A 20513-nucleotide genomic window follows, 5' to 3' on the forward strand; every position below is an offset into this window, starting at 1 on the left:
ATCGGGGCCTCTGGAATTACTATTTAACTGTAACCTCCAAACAGGCTTTGTGCCTCATGAATGGAGAATGGCAACAGCCATCCCCTCTGCACAGAGGTGGGCCATCTACACATCCTGGAAAATACAGGCACATAAGTCTCACTTGTCTCATATGAAAAGCTATGGAAAGAATTATTATGGAAATATCAGTAATGACATAGGAAGCCAGCAGACACTAGACCCAACACAATCTGATTTTGTTCAAGGGAAGGCTATGCCTACTCATCCTGGTAGACTTCTTTAAGAAGATCACTAAAGCAATAGATGAGGGTAAAATGGTTCACACTACCTACCTTGACATGGCCAAGGCATTTGACACAATAACCCACTCGGGCATTGTTGACAAACTCAAGAGGTTAGGGACAAATCCTTATGTCACCTGGTAGATAGCCATCTGGCTCACAGCCAGGACCAAGCTTGTTAGAACAGTGGAGTCTATCTCAACAAAGAGGGCAGTCACAAGCAGAGTCCCTCTGGGATTGATCCTGGAACCACTCCTTTTTGGCATTTACTTCAATGAAGTCAAGTCCAACGTCAAGGGCCTTTGGCTTCATTTGGGTTAGGGATGGACTCTGCTTCACATGGATTGGTAGCCTGTTCCAGAGCATAGGAATCCCCTGAGACACATATCTGTCTCACTACCGTGTCTTATTTATATCACAATCAAAATTTAAATCCTTGGATATAGTGGTCCTGATGATGTTCATTTGGTATATGTTGAAAAGATACATCACTGCTGGATTTGAGGATGTCTTATATTCTAGACATAGATCATCTGTCAGTAAACTGTAGGAGACTGAATATAGAGACAGGGCTTTAAGATGATCTGTATAGGACAGTGTGGATTATCTTGGTGAGGACATCTGTAGGCATTCCAACTGTTACTTATACTGATCAGGTACATGCTGAAGGGGGCACTGTACTCAATGATGGGTCTGATAAGGATTGAATAAAGTTGTACTATAACTTTCTATGCTATACCCTTATGTATGAGTTGTGTGACACAGAATGATTATTATTTGCATATGTTTCCAGATCCTTAAGTACTGGGTCGACTCTTAGGGGTGTCTTATCAATGGAGTAATTAACTCAGGTAGACTTTTTCCAAAAAGACACTATAATATCAATGCCATAAAGCCATATGATGCACTTCATGGCATTAAGGTTTAATCTATGGCTTTGACACCACTCATTTGTCTGTATTAGATCCTCTTGCAGGAAATTAGTGTCATAGGGGAATCTGTGATAGCTCCCAATTTGCAGTCGTCTACAAACTTGGTGAGTCAGAGGCCCTTGACATTAGCCTTGATCTCTGAGAAGTAGATGGCAAACAGAAGTGGACACAGCCATGAGTCTTGAGGTACCCCACTGGTGACACCTTTCTTGGTGAAGATGGTCTAATCAGTCCTGACTTCTTGGATCCTATCTGTAAGCCAGAAGGCAATCCAGTGAGTTATGCAGGGATTTATGTGAAGTTCAGTGAGTTTGTTAACAATACCTAAATGTGTTATTGTATTGAATGCCTTAGCCAGGTCTAGGTAAGCACAGCTGTCCCCTCATCCACTGCCTTGGTGTCACTCTCAAAGAACTCTACCAGGTAAAGTAAGCATGAACTTCTTTTTACAAAACCAAACTGGGAAGGGTCCAGTGTCTGTAGGTTGCCAATATTTGTGTTGATCATTTATCTGATAATTTGTTCTATGGCTTTGCATATTAGACTAGTCAGACTATTGGATTTGTAGTTTCTGGGGTTGGTTGATGGCCCACCTTTGTGAAAAGGGTTAACAGTTGCAGTATTCCATTCACATGGTACACAGCCTCTTCTGAGGTTTCAATTGAAAAGTGGCTCAAGTGGTCCTGATAGGTCATGTTTCACACTATTTAGGAAGCAACCTGGGATATTGTCTGGGCCCACTAGGGCTGTGAATTTGTCTTTAGTGAGAGCCGTCATGACCTGCTTCCTGCTAATAGTTGGGTGGGGTTATTCTAGTAGGGATCTCACTGGAAGTAACAGGGTTTTAGCAGAAGTTATGCTACATTTCTTTGGACTATCTATGATCTACCTGCTTCAATTTATAATTTATCTCATTTAACTTCTTGAAGCTATCATAAAGGTGTGATTTGTGATTTGGCTATGAACCTGTTCTCACTGGTACCAGCTAGGAGCAAGGCTTTGCTGCTATGTGGAATTCTCTGTGATGGAGGTTTCTTTTGCATACACTTTGATGAATGGCTTTGGCTTTCTCTCCATGATTTTAAACAATGGGTATGATTAGTCACATTCTTTCCTGTAAACTAAAGAGCTGCTACATTTCTGAAAGGGATTTCTTCTTCTCCTTCTTCTTCTTCTCCTTCTTCTTCTTCTTCTCTTTCTTCTTCTTCTTCTCTTTCTTCTTCGTCTTCTTTTTCTTCGTCTTCTTTTTCTTCTTCTCCTTCTCCTCCTTTTTCTTCTTCTCTTTCTTCTTCTTCTTCTCTTTCTTCTTCTTCTTCTTTTCTTCTTCTTCTTCTCCTCCTCCTTCTTCATCTTCTTCTTTGTCTCCTTCTCCTTCTTCTTCTTCTCCTTCTTCTTCATCTTTTCTTCTTCTTCTTCTTCTTCTTCTTCTTCTTCTTCTTCCCAAGTTCTCTTAAGGAAGGCTGAATGCCCTCCTTCTTCTTCTCCATCTTCTTCATCTTATTCTCCTTCTTCTTCATATTCTTCTCCTTCTCTTTCTTCTTCTTCTTCATCTTCTTCTTCTTCGTCTTCTTCTTCTTCTTCTCCTTCTTCTTCTTCCCAAGTTCACTTAAGGAAGGCCGAATGCCTCATTTGGTCTTGATCATAAAGTAGCACAAAGGGACTAAAGGTGGTAGCAGCTTCAGGGACTTCCCACACAGAAAATATTAAGTAGGGCAATAATTGGTCCCAGTGTTTCCCTTCAAATTCTACTGCCTTCTTCAGCATGGACTTCACAGTTCTAGTAAACATGTTCATTAGCTTACTAGTTTGAACATGGTAAGCAGAAGTTGTGAGTTGTTTTACCTGATAACATTGTCAAATATGCTTCATAATCTTTGACATGAACAGGATACCCCAGTTGGTAAGAATTTCTGTTGGCATTTCATCCCTAAGTATAATAGTAGCAGCGTCTTGGCTATGGCCTTGCAGTTGGACTTCTGAAGGGGAATAGCCTCAGGTAAGTGAATGGTGTACTCTAATATCACCAAAAAAGCACTTGTATCCATTGGTAGACTTGATAAACAGTTTCCCCAATGTCCATGGATATTCTCTGAAAAAGGACTTCAATTATAGACATTGGTAAAGCCTGGATCTGGGGCCATCTTTAGTTAATTGACAGTACGGATAATGGGAGCAAAAGTTGACCATTTCATTTAACAATCAAAACAAAGTGAGCCAGCAGAACGTGTGGAAATCCCTTTTAATGAAATAAATACATTATGACATAAGTAGAAGGGAAAACAAGAACCCTACTACCTGCCCCAAACCGGTTTTGGCTGTAATAGCCTTCTTCAGTGAGAAAAACATAGTCATAGATGCATACATACATTTATATATACCATACAAAAGCTGTTCATTGGTCCATCATAAATGGTCATTAAGTCCAGGTGGAAACAATGCTCCTAACTTAATGATCCATTTGTGTTCCTAAAAATTAAGTATATTATGCCATCCTGATTTGTCCCTACATTTACCAACAATGCAGTCAATGATAGTAAAATGAAAAGATACAGTATTATGTTTTCACACATGTTTATATAAAGCCTTGGTGGAACGTTTATTTTTGATATCACTAATATGCTCCCCAATTCTAAGATGAAAGGGTCTAGATGTTTGTCCCACATAGAATGAGGAGCATGAACAAGTGACTAAGTAGACTACCCACTCTGTACTACAATTAGCCCAGAATTTGATATTAAAAACTACAGATGCATTCCGGCTGCTAAATTCCTTGGTTTTATTAACCCTAAAACAATGGGTACATTGTCCACATGGCATACAACCTATTAGTAATTAGTGGATCTCCTGTTAGTGTCCTTTGAGTGGGGCCATTAATCTATGTTCCACCCTCTTATAATGAGTAAAGAGGGAACCTAATGTATGCCCTCTCCTAAAGGAAAAAGAACATCTATTACCCAAAAATGGGTATAATCTGTCTTCGGCCAAAAGTATGTTCCAGTGTCTATTAATGATGTTCATAAACCCCTGTGTGTTACGTCCATATGTTGTCACCAAATGAACCAATGGGCTGGTAGAGCCCTTTGGTTTCTCCTTATTCCTCTTCTGAGCAAAGGTCTTAATTTTGTCCCCGACCTTTTTGTTCCAGAATACACTTTAGCACAGGATGTGGGGGGTCTTTCTTTCCCTCTACCTATGTCATAATGTATTTATTTTATTAAAAGGGATTTTCACACTTTCTGCTGGCTCACTTTGTTTTGATTGCATTTTGGGACATTTGGAGCCATGCAGCAGCCATACGTGCAATACGCAGTTCATTTGCATTTCATTTAAAACCCTAGGCCAGTAGAAATGAACTAACACTTGGGCCATGGACTTGTCCATGTCTAAGTGACTATATAAGATATGGTTGTAGTCAATTTTAATTACTATCCCCCTAAAGGATCTGTTTCCCTTCCCTTCCCAGGCCGTACTCAGAAATCTGCCAAACTACAGTGGCTATTTATGCAAAGGAGAAAGCCAAATTAATCAATATAAAAAGGCAGCCCCAAATATATTTGAAGAGAAATACAGGCAAAGGCATCCAGATATGGAAAATTTCACAATAAAAAAATAATAGCACAAAGAGGGAATGTAGAAAAGAAGATTAGTAAAGTAGAAGTAAAAAAAAAAGAAAAGAAAGAAGCTGAAGTGATGGAGTGCTTGCGAAGTGAAGGATTTGATGTAGAAGGTCTAACATAGGTTACAACACAGCATGATGGAGTAAGTCCCCAAAGTAAGTAGAAGCAGAAAGATCAGGAGATATCTGAAGAAGAAATATGGACAAGGGAAATAAAAATGTTTAATATGGTGTAATATTTATGTAAAGGAGAAAGCAAAACTAACCAATGCAAAACGAGCAGCACCAAAGATATCTGAAGAGAAATACAGGCAAAGGAATCCAGACATGGAAAACTTTACAATACAAAAAATAAGAAGGCAAAGAGGAAAAGTAGAAAAGGAAATTAGTAATGGAGAAGTTAAAGAAATAGAAACTGAGGTTATGGAGTACCTCCAAAGTGAAGGATTCAATGTAGACAATCTAATTCAGAAAGCACCACAACAGGATAGAGCAATGGATATCCAAATTAAGGGGAAACCAGTGGAACAGGAAGCAATTGGTCAGGTGCCATATGAAGATATTTTGTAGCCATCCACAGGAAACCAGTATAAACATTCACTTGAAGCTAGACAGCAAGGAAAGGAACAGGAAACTGTGGAAACTCTGATACAGTCAATGTTAAGGAATGATAAGCCAGTGAGTTTTTTATGACACAGCAACGGATGGCACAGGGTGAAATTGAAGAGAATGTGCCACAGGAAGATGATATAGAACTTTCTATAGAATGCCCGCAGGAAATGGAAAACAAAAAAATGTGCCCTCAGTTTAGAAGAAAATGAGCTAAGAGAAGAGTTGATTGATTTAACAGACATAGATAGACATGTTAAGATCAATGAAAGAAACAGGCTGCAGAAGTTTCAATAAAACCCCCAAAAAGTCAGAAGTCTGATAAAACAAATGAACACAGTAATTAGGACTGTCCCTAGAGATCCATGTGATATAATAGAAGTAAACAGGATATATTACTGTGCTGCTAAATTAATAACTGATAAAGTTCTACCACAAGAACACAGGGTAGTGAGGGAAAGGAAGGAGAGAAATTGAATATCATCATGGAAGTATCGAATAGAGAAAACTGTAAAGCAATTAAGGCAAGAAGTGTGATTGTTAGAAGAATATAGAAGAGGGAACAGATAAAAATACTAAGAAAGATAGATGTGATAAAAGGAATGGGCAGTATTAGAACAGACCAGGATCTGTCATGCACTATTGCAAATAACAAACTAAAAATCTCAGCACAGGTGGAAAAGCTTAGAAGTTATGCAGATAAATATAAAGGAAAAGTACAAAATAAGCAATTTATTGATGAACCAAAAAAGTTTTATAGAGAATTGGGAAACAAGGTAAAAGGAATTGGAAGACCACAAAAAAAAAAGAAGAAATAGATACATTTTGGAGAAGTATCTATGAAGATCCTGTGGAACATAACAAAAATGCTAAATGGGTGGAAGAAGTAAAAGAAAGCATAAGAAGTTTAAAGGTACAGGATATGAAATGGGATAAATTAACAGCCGGAGAAATTGAAACAAAGTTAAGAAAAGCTTCTAATTGGAAAACCCCAGGCCCAGATGCAGTACCTAACTTTTGGTTAAAAGTATTAACATCTTTGCATTAAGATTTAGCCATGAGTAAGAACTATGGATATGTTCACCCTGAACAGACACTATCCTGGCTAACAACAGGAAAAACAATGCCCCTACGTAAGAGTGAACCTGCCAGCTACCCTAAAAATGATAGACTAATAATTTGCCTTCCAACGACGTATAAACTATACATACGATTTAATGCTGACAGAGTTTATAGTCATTTAGAAGAAAACTCAATTATGGGAGTAGAACAAAAGGGCAATAAAAGAAAGTCATATGGAAAAAAAGATAATTTGTTGTTAAATAGATTCTTCCCCTTTTTACAGTTCTCCACTATACCTTTAATTATCTCATGGGTTGACTACAAAAAAGCATTTGATAATATTCTACATTCATGGATATAAAAGTTCTTAAAATGTATAGGATACACCCTACACTGATCAATTACATCACAGTGACCATGAAACAGTGGCAGACCACTTTGCAATTAAGCCATGATAAAGGACAATTTATTATCGCAGGGATAAAAATTCAAAGGGGGGATATTCCTGGGTGACTCTCTGTCACTGCTGCTATTCTGCCTTGCCCATAACCAATTGAACTGTCTACTTAACAGCTTAGGCCATGGCTATAGTTTGGATCCAAGAAAACAACAGTGTAAAGACTTCTCATCTTCTCTTTGTCAGTGATTTAAAACTGTATAGCTCATCAGATGAGGAACCGAAAGCACAACTGCAAGTTGTCAAAGCTTTTTCAGATGATACAAGAATGTTGTTTGGTCTTGAAAAATGTGCAAAAGCAACCTTTAAAGCATGAAAACTGCAGCACCAGGAAAAGATCAGTTTGGGAAAGGAATGTGATATAAAAGAACTTGAGGGAGTGTATAAATATTTGGAAATTGATGAAGGATCAACAATAAAACATGAACAATGCAAATACTGAGTAAGGGATATTTTAGAAGTCTTGAATTAATCCTGAAAACAGCATTGACATCTAGGAACCAAGTTCAAGCTATAAACCAATTTGGTCTTCCTGTCCTAACTTACAGTTTTGAAGTGATTGACTTCTGTTGAATTTTACGTAACCTCATCACCTCCTCAGTATCTTGTGGTTTCTCATCCTTTCCCAGATTTTACAAGACCTCTTTGTCTGTTCCAAATTTCTAAGTGGTGCTGTTTTTCTTTCATATTAATCTCCCCATACCATGCTAAGGTTCTTTGTTTCTTTAAGTACATTTATCCATAGGAGTTTTTCTCAGTGCCATCAATTGATACTGTTAGCTGTATCTCCCCATTAGGATCTCTTTCTGGGATGGGGAAAGTCCTAGTTTCCCCTGTTGTTATCCTCTCCAATTGTCTCTAGACATTCTTAAAGAAAATTAAATCTTTTTTTGGTATGACACATTTAAAGGAAAGGACTTAAGCCACTGGGTGAAAAAGTTTCCCAAACATAGTCTGCATTTCATCTTGGATGATTAGAAAGTGCTTTCTTTCTCCATGTATAAAGATGACTTCTATGGCTCTGAGAGAAGGGGCCTTTTTCTTACAAAGACTCTGATCCATGACCAACATCATGATATTGTCAGAATCTAGGAGTCCCACGTAACTCCTGAACATCTACTTGTATCTGCATTTCATTAGTTTATCTGTAACACAATGAATGAAGGCTGCTTCTGTGAGTCTTGTAGTGGCTTTAATCACATTCTACAGTCTTGTCTTCCCCTCTCATATTTCAGTCTGCATGAACAGCGATTTCTTGTTCAGGTTATCTACAGTACTTGGCAATGAGGGTATGCTTTCAACAATGGAAACAAAGGGCAGGAGTCAAAGTTCACTTTTTCCTGGCTCCTGGCCCATCTGTTAGTTTGTTAGGAAGTTTCCTTAAACATATTCTTATTTTAAATCTTGAAAAATCCATTTGGTGAAATAACTTGTAGTTGCACTTCACAGAAATGAAAACCACCTTGGGCAACTTCATTCTGGGTCAAATCAAACAAAAATCAATCACATTCACCATAAGACTGAAGCCTACAGCAATGTACAAAACCTCAGTATTCAGAAATTATGTAAATGTTAATCTGCTAAATATGAGTAATGGCCTGGCTAGATTCAAAAGCCCTTTCTATCTTAATGACCCCACTGCTTATTCAGAATTCTTTACTGGCAAATTGTATGCACATGTAAATAGCTGTCTAAGCACATCTCACCCTCCTCAGAATAAAATATAATGTAAAATTCAAAAATAAACCCCTATGGTGTAACCCAAATATAAGCAAGCTCAACAATAAAAGAAAAAAAAATAATTCCACTCAAATATACATTTTAACTCTCAAGATCCCAAAAACACTGTTGTTAAACTAAACAAAGAACTCCAGACCCTGATCAAGTGAATCAAAACCAGACATGAAGTTAAAAATAGTCACCTAGATGAAGGATAACCACAAAGCCATATTTAATGATGTTAATAACCTGAAAATTAATTTCCAACACTGTGCAGAGCTAATAATACACGATATCACATACTTAGACCCAGAAGACATTGCCAATCTACTAGCAGACACATTTAGCTCAAACTTCACTCCCTGTCCCCTCCAACATTCTCAAATCATTTACCTGCACCTGCAATCCCCTCAAACATCCCAAGATCAAGTCCTCAAGGTGCTATCTAAGGCTAAGAACACTACTTCTATGGGACTATCCAGCATAACACACTACCAATTGGTCAGCCTGAAACATGTCTATTTGATATCAGCCTTAAAACAGGCTTTGTGCTGCTTGAACTGAGGACAGCAGCAGTCATTCCCTTGCAGAAAGATGGAGATTCAATGGACCCAGGTAATATAGAGCTATAAGCCTGACAGGTCTCATCAATAAAGCTAAAGAAAGGATCATTATGGAGTTAATAAATAAGCATATAAGCAACCTACATACTCTTGATACAAACCAGTTCAGATTAATGAAGGACAGATCCTGCCCACTTAACCAGGCTGCCTTCTTTGAAAAAGGTTACTGTAGCAATGGATGAAAGCAAATCAGTACACACAACATATCAATAAAATCTCAAAGGTTTTCAACACCATTCCATACCAAAGTATCATAGATAAGCAAATAGATCATACATAAAATGTAAATCTCTGTGTAACTTGTTGAATAGCATATTAGTTTAAAAAGTAGACTGCAGGAAATGAAGGTGGACAGCTCTACATCTTCCAGAAGACCTGTCACTAGGATTCAGATCTTGGGACCCTCTTTTCTGGCATTCACTTCTCAGAGGTCAAAGCTAATACTAGGGTTTGCTGCTGGCAAGATTTGCAGCCATTATAAACTCCCCAGAGGATACATAATCTTCAAAGAATGCCTGTCTCCAATAAACAACTGGTGTCAAAACCATTGACTAAAATTACATGCCAAGAAATGTATAGCTGTATGTTTGAGTAAACATGACTCCCCAGATTTACAACAAACCTATAAAAATTGATCCCACGCTTGGTGATCTGGGAACCTATGTCAACAATGAACAGTCCTTTGATGACAATGTAGCCACTATTTTAAGACAGTACATTTTCATTGCATAGCTTATATCTAAATGTATGGCATCCAGGTGTAATCATTCCACTGTATTTGTCACTATTTTAGCTGATCATTGGGTATAAAGCCCCTTGTGGTATGTACTTGTCCAAACGCTAGTCACAACTGGAATGACCCCAATGCTTCCTCATTAAGAACATCAAGGCCCTAAATCATAAAAACTATGCAGACTATCTCAAAGCCTTGTCCCTATTTTCTGCATCATTTACACTACTGAGAGGTGACCTCTGTCTTACCTATAGAGCCTCAGCAGACCCTGTCTTGGCACACCTATTACACATCCATAAGTTAAATGGTAGCATAAACAGACACTTAACTGATTTCAACCTCTTCTGAAACATAAATCTAGCATGTTGGAGGGACAGGTTTGCATCACAGAGAATGCTGCTTCTGTGGAAGCATCTTCCATTCCACATAAACCAAATTGCTTCACTTACTCTATTCAAATGTAATTTGGATGAAAGTATAGTTAACCACAAATCCCCCCCTCCAATTTAGCACACTTGTCTATAGTGATTGGGGCAACATGTGCATGTCCCAAGATATCCTTGTTTTGCTCATTTCTGGGTAATTTGTACACAAAACATGTGGGTTAAAAACTATCATGGGAATGTAATGCTAAGCTTCTTAAGATCGTCACAGATCAATAGCCTAGTAAGCACCTATGAACTTATATGTATCTACAACAGGGACAGAAAGTGCTTGCTTTACAAGTGCAGGTAAAATCAGGCACCAACTCTCTTCCCTCCTTTTAGCATCCCTATCCTGTCTATAGCATTGTAGTAGCAGCAGCCCTGGAACCAGCTATGCTCCTCTAGAAGATGTCTTACTAATTGCCTAAAAAAGAGAATAACAACATGCCATATAATGCTACTCCATTTTCAACAGCATCATGAAATTAACCAGCCTGCTTGCATAAAGGTATACTTATGACTTACATCTCCAGTGACTGTGTCTTGGATCCTTACCTTTCTCTTTTCCACCAGACTTCAATGCTGCTTTCTCATAGTGTTTGCTTACATTCATTGTTTCCAGGTGCTATTGTCCATTCAGATCTCCCTATGCTTCCATCATTCTCTTGCACTTGTCTGGTCAGAAATCCTCAAGTGTCAATGGTCTCCATCATCATCACTGTACGTGGCTGTGCAAAAACTGGGCACCTCCTTAAAAGAGGGTTACTGCTCCAAAACTCAGGCCATTACCCAAGCCCAAGCACACTGTTTATATTTTTTTGTTAGCCAGAAAAGCTCAAGCAGTGGACACAGGTGCCCCTATCAGGAGTGACATAGGAAGACTGGTTAAGTGACTTGTAAATGGAGACCAACAGAATCAAACCTTGGAGTACAGAAAACAGCTTATCAACAGCTCATAGCATTCATCCTCTGTACTGACTACCAGACTAGTACATCAGTGTAAAAGAATGGCTAGATATTATGAAACTTGCAAAGAAGATGTGACATCTTAAGTAAGTCCATTGCAGTTCAGAGGCCATTGTGAAAGAAGTTAGCAGAAATATATCCCTCACTTATATTAGGAGGTAGAAATAAAGGAGCATACAGGTAAAAGTCTTTTCTTATCTATAGTTTGAATCATTGTTTAGTTGTATACCAACAGGCAACTTGGAAGCTACAGTGTTAAAATTTGAAGACAAGTACAAGCTGATTGAGTTATGAAAATTAAACACTGCATGATTCATAACTCAATCAGCTTGTACTTGTCTAATTATTGGTTGAACACTGTTCTGCATTCTTTGCATTGCTGAATTAACTTGTTCATCTTTATGCTGTGTGAGTCATACCTATTATGTATTTTAAACAGGTAGATTTGATGCAAGTGTAACTCGTTCAAACCTAAAACACTTTTTTGTATATTATCAGTTTACACCCATAGCTCCTTATGGCATTCACACATATTTTTTTGTGTCTGGTTTCTTTAACTAAGCAACTTACCAGGTAATAACAGGTAGTATTAGAAAGTGCAAGGAATTATTAACACAATGATAAGAAGACTGATAATCTAGGATGTGCTGCAGTAGAGAAATGAATCACTATTTGTAACTTATTATTCATATTTTCATATTTGTGTTCATATTTTCATAGCTGAGCGCCCTGGGTTTTATTGAAGGGCACAGTCTGATATGCCACTGTGGGAGATATAGAAATTCATTCTCAATGTCCATTTATACTACACTATAAGTGAGATATTGATAGCTGCTGGTTAATTATTATGAAAATAAACAATATTTCCATATTTATGTAATACTTCAAAAAAACAAGTAAAACCTTAGATTTTGTTGAATGAACAGTCAGTGTTCTTGGCACCGTGAGAGCCACATTTTGACAGATATCCAGTATTATTTGTATTGCTAATTATACAAATAAGTATATGTTTTCATATCTCTGTAAATACACCCTGGGGATCACTTCTGTGTCTCTGCTCAACAGTGGCACAGGAAAATAACTTTCTTGGGTGGCGTAGGCCAGGGAACCTTGTTGGCTAGGCTTACTTAGGCCCTTGGGCCAATAGCCTAGTACCTACCTATGAACCTATAAACATCTCAATAAACATACACTCATTGAGGAATTTCTTGTTGTCATATTAAAGGTTATGTATGGTTAACAAATGTGCTCTAACAATATATGTCTAAGTTGTACAGTTTCAAGATATGAGAATTTTTGAATATTTAGCATAAAATATAAGTTGTGTATCATGTGCATTATAATATATTATAGTATTTCTGGAAAGGCTAGAAATTCATTGACTATTATTACTGTAAAGAATACTTTTTACCAACAGCATTGCTGTTTGTGCATATAACATTTACTGTACATAAAATATTTACATTTATCTATCTTATGCTTTTTAAATATATTTTTCAGAAAATGCCCAGGAATGCAAACTGTCTGTATCCTGCTAGAAGCATGACATTTCACACCAGATAGATTTTAATAAGGTAAAAAGGGTAAAAAAGCTTTTCCCTAATAATCTTTATTAAGATCCATGTTTTTGAAATTGTACTAGTGGCAGAGCCAGATCTAACCTAGGTGCCCTAGGCAGTTGCCTAGGGACTGTGTTGGCTGTGGGAAAGGGCCTTATGTTTGCTTGGGGTGCCTGTCTTCCTTAAAAAAAAACTACTGTAAATAGAAAAGTTAAACCATAACAAAAAATGACTTCTCTCACTACACAGCACTAACATTAGAAATTTAATACAGTACAGCAAGGCACAGAAACCTCAACATCAGGACAACTTCTGTAATGCAAGCCCCATTATAAAATGGGAGATTTAAGTCATCCACATGGTATCAGATTTACAGCAAATGGAGTCATGAGTGCTTAGGTACAGAGGAGTAACTGCGTGTGTGTGTGTGTGTGTGTGTGTGTGTGTGTGTGTGTGTGTGTGTGTGTGTGTGTGTGTGTGTGTGTATGTGTGTGTATGTCTGTGTGTGTGTGTGTGTGTGTGTGTGTGTGTGTGTGTGTGTGTGTGTGTGTGTAGACAGTGTCACGTTAGGTGACTTTGCTCAGAGTCAAAACCAGATCTTAATTATTAGCAAGCAAGTGCCTTAAATAATTTTCCTTTTTTTTTTTTTTTTTTTTAGTAAATCACTGAGGATTACAGTCGGTCACTGTCAGACACAGAGTTTCATGATTATGTTTTTCAATGTCAGTGATGCAACAGGTACCATACTTACTTTCGGTGCTGAAGGCTGAGTGTTCTCTTCCCACACCAGGTAGATTGATTGACGCAGATCATTTTTAAATGCAACATAGACAATTTATTCTTTAAGGGCAGTAGACACTGAATTTGTAGATAAAGCACTGAAATGTTTGACAATAGCAACCTTTTCAATTTTAACTGACTATACTTTAAACATAGTTCCTCTTAAAAAGTGCTAAACATATGACTGCCCTGGCCAATGCCTGTTGAGAATCTACTGCTGATGAATATCACTGCCTTCTCCACAAAAGCTTAAGCCACTCATGAGATACTCAGTCCCTTTAATCCCTCATATCCTATAATTCACAAATGTACCCTTAAACGTGGGTAATGAACCAACATGAAAAATGTCAAGCCACCTTTTTCATCAATCTTGCATGGCTCAGTTTCTCTTTGGCAGCTTATGAACAAATATATCAGTGATACTCTAACTGATTGTTTTATTTTATTTTTAACAGCTGTGCAACTGTAACTTATTGTAGCATTATTTTGATCATGGTGTTGTCTTACCTTGCTCTCCTTGGTAGCCTCTATTGCCGGGTGGGCCAGGTGGGCCTGCATCACCTGTTGGACCTCTAAAACCTGTATGTCCTACTCCTGGTTCTCCTCTTGCACCTAAATAAAGAACAGTTCTCTTTTAGGACACCTACATAATCATTTTAAACCCTGCAAGTTAAATAAAATGAAAATGGAATTTTGACTCTGTTTTCATTTGCAGATGTGGTTGTAGCTATTCTACTTGATGCCGTGGTCTACTGAAGATGTTAAATATATTCAAAACCTTAGGTCCATCAGGGAGGCACAACTGCCAGAACATGTTGAAGCTACACAAAATCTGGATGCACTTTTGTGCACCTCACACCACTGATGGAATCATAAAAACACATTTGGAGAAGACAAACTTAGCTGCAAGTAATCAGATTGAGAAGAACAATTGCATGCTTCTATGTTGTGCTGCAGCTTATGTCCTTACTAAAATTACAGGGGAGGACCTCTAAAAGGTAGTGGGCTTGATAAGATAGTAGTCTACTAAACCTAGATAACAAATGCAAACTGGGTACAGCTCAACACCTGAAATAAATTTATGACACTTTTTAGCAACTAATGTCCTATGGCTAAAGTAGTTACAAATTAATCTCATTAGAAATGCGTATTTTTGGTTTGTTTTACATATGTTTATATATACATATAATGGAGCACATGCAAACTCAGTTGAGGAAGAATTAATTGCTACAACTTTAATCTGAACTCAGGCGCTTTACAGTATATTTCTGGTAATCAAATAAAAATAACATTGCACAAGATAAAGCCGTCTCCTGGAAAAATACAGTCACAACGAAAAAAATTCAGGAAACAGCATACATGCCCGGGCTGTATAAAAAGTAATTTATTCGCATATAATTGCTTTTGCATTGCAGCATGCAATGCTTCATCAGACAATTAAATGTAAAAACATTCAGCACAAATTTAAAAATAGAGATTACCAATCAGAAGTTCATACTGTTGTACGTCAAAGAATGACGTTGAGTAACAAATCCTGTAACATACACTTAAGACTTCTACTCAAGAAAATACAAAAACATTGTCACTAAACATTTCTAAAAAAATGTGGCTTAATACCTTCCAAGTGTCCCTCAAAATATGTTTAAGCAAACCAAAACATTCAGGATTCCTGGTAACAACCATGGAAAAAGCCTTAAAGTCCCAAATATACAATGTTTGAATAAACAACAAAAATGAACATAAGATATACTTCTTATATTAAAGAAATATATATCAACAAAGTGCATGTAAATGAATGCCATTACCTGATGAAGAAAACAATATGTAAATGGATCAGTCATGAGAGAGAGCAACAAAGCTCTGAGCTTCCTAATGGGAAGCAACCAATCGCTGTAAGTTGTAAAATCATGTGACCAGATCAAAGACAGCACTAAATACATCAATAGCAATCCCAGTCAAAAGATAACCCGATGTTGGTGCATGTAGCTAAACTTAAAACTAAAAGAAAATAAGTATCTAGTGAAAAAATACATGTCATAAAAAATATAAAGCGAACCCTATGGATTCTAATGTAAAAGCATCACTATGCATAGTAACAAAATAAACTGTGACTAGACTCATGAAAAAAACATATGGACAAAACAGCATGCAAACAAAAAAGTAAAAAAAAAAAAAAACAAGATACCAACCTGAGCTACTAATATATATGATACAAAAAAAACTGTAAGCCTGTTTCCTACCTTTCCTGTAACTAGTGTTCCAGATACAGATTTGCTGTATCCAGGACTGTATGTAAGCTTCTGAGCCCCTCAAGCCTTTCTGTGTTGGAGGGAAGCCTTCTAGCTTATCAGTAGGAGTGGTTAATACTAGGTAACCTGTAAACCACATAAGGAGTGGTTCTGGCCCAGAAATTATAGTTATTGGCCATTTGGGCAATCTCTTCCATCTCTTTCAGCTTTCGGATTTGAAAGTCTACATTAGCACTTGTTTCTGTCCTGTAACTCGTCTAGTGCATATACAGATTCTTAGTTTTAGCACTTAAATTTGATTATTCGTGCTCAGTACTTGTTCAGAACTTGTAAGCACTAAATAAGCTGCTAATTACTATAGCACTCAACCTTCCTCATTACCTAGAGGAAAACAGCTTTTGTACTTACTTTTCTCACTTGCTTAGAGAAAAACAGTTCTTGTACTCACTTTCCTCACTTATCTAGAGGAAAATAGTTTTTTTATTCAGGCATGTCCAAGGGTCAGCTCCCAGTGTTCTCTCCTGTCTATCTGATGAATCTGGGCATCTTGAGGCAATGTAGAAATTGCCTCATGTATAAAGACAATCCTCTCCTCCTACCACCTAACACTATAACCTGTGAGAGATGCACTTATCTAGCCAAACTGGAGGTAAAGCTCTCTCCAACCAAGACTGAACTTGACAGTCATGAGGAGAAGGAAAACATTTGCACCACACCACACTCATCACATCATTTTTTCTCTAAAAACTGCATTTTACCCGATTTTGGCCTAGCACTCAAGTGTGGGGTCATTTATTGCACTGTTGTGATTATTTTGCTGCTTGTGTATCTCTGCTACCTTTAAACCAGGGGCGGCTCGTGGCATAGGGCTGCCGGACTGCAGCCCCCTCAAAAATAAAAAAAGCAAGAAAAACAAATGAAAAATAAAAAAAAATATTTTTAAAATTCGATGTGGCTGGCGCGAGATAGACCGAGTCCGACTTATCGGTCTATGCACATGCTCAAGCAACCCGTCCCATAGAGGGGACACAGGAGGACGTACGCCTGTGCACTTTACAGTGCACAGACCCGCCAAGATTATAGGGCGTCCGGAAGAGGAGCAGCAGGGACTCAGGACAGAGCCTTAGGGATCTCGCGGGTCTTCAGTATAAGGATGTAGACGTTCTGGATGTATTCATTCAGGTAAGGTGCCTTTTATTTTTATTGAGTTTGTGCTTTTAATTTACAATGTGTGTATGGTGCTTGTGCTTTACTGGAGTTTGTGTATGTGTATGGTGCTTGTGCTTTACTGGAGTGTGTGTGTGTGTGTGTGTGAAAATGCCCCAGGTGCTTATGGTGGTGTGGTAGGGAATGCCTCAGGCTTGAACCCTGTACCCTGTATGCAGGTGTTAAAGACTTGAGTTCCCTACCCCACATTTTGTAAAAAATTTTTTTTTTTTTACCTATTCGATCTCTGATGTTCCTCACCCAACAAAAATTTCAATTTTTTACCTCATATTCGATCTGATCTCCTCCTCATACTAGCTCTGGTTTGTAAATGTTGCAATGCTTGATATTTGATGGTGTAGTAGTAGCATTGTTGCCTCACAGCTGCAGGTTCTTGGGTTTGATTCTTGGCTGGGGTTCCTTCTTTGTGGGGTCTGTATCTTCTCCCTGTGTTTGTGTGGGTTTGCTTTGTGCTCTCCCATGTTACAAAGACATGTCTGCATTATTTCTTCCTGGGCCTCTGCTGAAAATTGTTTATTTGTTCCAAGTCAGACTGTCCTGATTAAAAATGTTAAATAAAATTGATAGGCATTTGAATTTCAGACTTAAGGGTTTCTGAATGTTTAATTCCTTGCGTATTTGATGGTGCAGTGGTAGTATTGTTGCCTCACAGCTATAGGTTTTCTGGTTTGATTCTTGGTTGGGGTGGCTTCTGTGTGGAGTCTGCATCTCCTCCATGTGTTTGTGTGGATTTGCTCTGGTGCCCTGCCATTTTACAAAGACGTGTCTGCAGTTTTAATCCTGCTGAAAATTGGTTTTGTTCTGTCCGCAGTAAAATTGACAGGCATTTGAATTTCAGACTTCAGGTTTCTGAATGTTTAATTCCTTGCATAATTGATGGTGCGGTGGTAGTATTGTTGCCTCACAGCTATAGGTTTTCTGGTTTGATTCTTGGTTGGGGTGGCTTCTGTTTGGAGTCTGCATCTCCTGCCTGTGTTTGTGTGAGTTTGCTCTGGTGCCCTGCCATTTTACAAAGATGTGTCTGCAGTTTTAATCCCGTCTCTGCTGAAAATTGTTTTGTTCTGTCCGCAGTAAAATTGACAGGCATTTGAATTTCAGACTTCAGGTTTCTGAATGTTTAATTCCTTGTATAATTGATGGTGCAGTGATAGTATTGTTACCTCACAACTATAGGTTTTCTGGTTTGATTCTTGGTTGGGGTGGCTTCTGTCTGCATCTCCTCCTGTATTTGTGTGGATTTGCTCTGGTGCTCTGCCATTTTACAAAGACATGTCTGCAGTATTAATCCCTGCATCTCTGCTGAAAATTGTTTTGTTCTGTCTGCAGTAAAATTGACAGGCATTTGAATTTCAGACTTCAGGTTTCTGAATGTTTAATTCCTTGCAGATTTGATGGTGCAGTAGTAGTATTGTTGCCTCACAGCTATAGGTTTTCTGGTTTGATTCTTGGTTGGGGTGGCTTCTGTGTAGTCTGCATCTCCTCTCTCTGTTTGTGTGAGTTTGCTATGATGCCCTGCCATTTTACAAAGACGTATCTGCAGTATTAATCCCCTGAAAATTGTTTTGTTCTGTCCGCAGTAAAATTGACGGCATTTGAATTTCAAACTTCATGTTCTTCAGAATACATAGTAGCACAACCTTTTTTCTAGCAATTTTCTAAGTTTATAAGATGAATATTTTAAATTTGTCCCTATTTTTGGGACTGTATTCCCCATTATTGGCTTCGTCCAGGTTTTGTGCTAAGGTTGACAGCTATGGCAAGAACTGAATTCACTAAATATGGACTGTAGAATTGTGCATATTTACTGATAAAGGTGCACTGTAGAATTGTGCATATTTACTGATAATGGTGGACTGTAGAATTGTGCATATTTACTAATAATGGTGGACTGTGGAATTGTGCATATTTACTAATAATGGTGGACTGTAGAATTGTGTATATTTACTAATAATGGTGGACTGTGGAAGTCTGAGTAGACTTTTTATGATAAATGTTCTCAACTGGGCAGTTTGCCATTATGGGTGCATATGTTTTGTTTCATTGCTTACTGGAAAAATGTTCAAAACAAATTTAAAACACCATCTAACAAGTGTACTGTATTGTACAAGGAATAATTTTTTAGTACAATGAGGAAGGTGTATCAAAGAGCACATGTATGTTTCATATGCAAGGGGCCTATGATTCAAAACAGCCCAAAATTAATCTTTATCTGTCACTGGCAAAATGTATTTTCTTTGAATGTAGGTTTCAATGCTGTTTCAATGAATGTGAGTTTCAAGGGCAGAGAAGTTTTAATGCTAAGTTTTCATTGTGAGACTGCATTGCTTTGTTTAACAGATGACTTAATGTTTGTGCTGTAAAATACAAAATAAAACTTTCAAATGAAGTCCAATCATTGAAGTAAAGCAGTATGCACATTAGTGTTTATGGTAAATGGAGTGAAATAGCCAAGTAATGGTTAATTGGAATGGCTGCAGAGGCTCCAGTTCAACCATTATTTTGTCAGGGGAAGGGCAGCAAACTCAGACAGGCCCAGCTGAACTATACCTCCCAACTGTCCAGATTTTCAAAGAATGAATAGATTTTGTTCATAAAATTTGTAGTTTTAATTCTAAATGATTTGCCAGAAGTCACTAAATAATAAGTTTCAGACTTCATAACCTTCATAAAATGCATGTTAAAGTAAGAGCCGTTCAACTGTCTCAATTTATACAAGAGCAATTTTAGTACTGTTTATATGTGCCCCAATATATTTGGCCTTGTTCAGATTTACTGCATTAACAGGTTGAGAGGTACATGCAAATAAATTGCTTTATAGAATTAGGCATAGCCAACCTCTCAACTGTCCCCAATTTTGGCTCAAAATGTTGCTCTTCCCCTAATAATCCCTCCATAAAATAGCAATTTTGGAAGAAAACATGGAGGGTTTACAATTAAGAAATAACTGTAATAATCAAAGTTATAGATTACTTGAAATGCATGTAGATTCTTTTATTTTGTCAGCTGCTCAAGGTAGCAGTACTAATATTAAAGTGTCCCTTCTTTGACAGGTAGAAGCTGTATTGTGTGTCTATTTTATATTTTTGCATCACATTTTTGGTCCATTTTCATAAAATTGTGTTTTTGGCAAATTAGTGACAAATCACTAAAGACTGAAGTTAGAAAATGACAGACATTTGAGTTTCAGATTTTATACCCTTCAGAAAATTCATACTAATGCAAGACCTATTCTATTATCTTTCTAAGTTTATTAGAGCAATATTTAAAATTATCCT

General features: G+C 37.6%; 1 protein-coding gene across 1 annotated transcript in view; it reads right to left on the bottom strand.

Moving 5' to 3' along the window:
• The window catches only part of LOC122788885 (pulmonary surfactant-associated protein D-like), a 440824-nt gene that overhangs the window by 328832 nt on the left and 91479 nt on the right, over positions 1-20513 (bottom strand). Inside the window, exon 3 of the mRNA XM_044055828.1 lies at positions 14270-14374. Within this exon, the coding sequence (XP_043911763.1) occupies positions 14270-14374 (105 nt within the window). The remainder of the gene's footprint in view (positions 1-14269; positions 14375-20513) is intronic.

The sequence above is a fragment of the Protopterus annectens genome, chromosome 14.part0, assembly GCF_019279795.1.
Source record: "Protopterus annectens isolate FY-2018-M chromosome 14.part0, PAN1.0, whole genome shotgun sequence".
Lineage (NCBI taxonomy): Eukaryota > Metazoa > Chordata > Ceratodontiformes > Protopteridae > Protopterus > Protopterus annectens.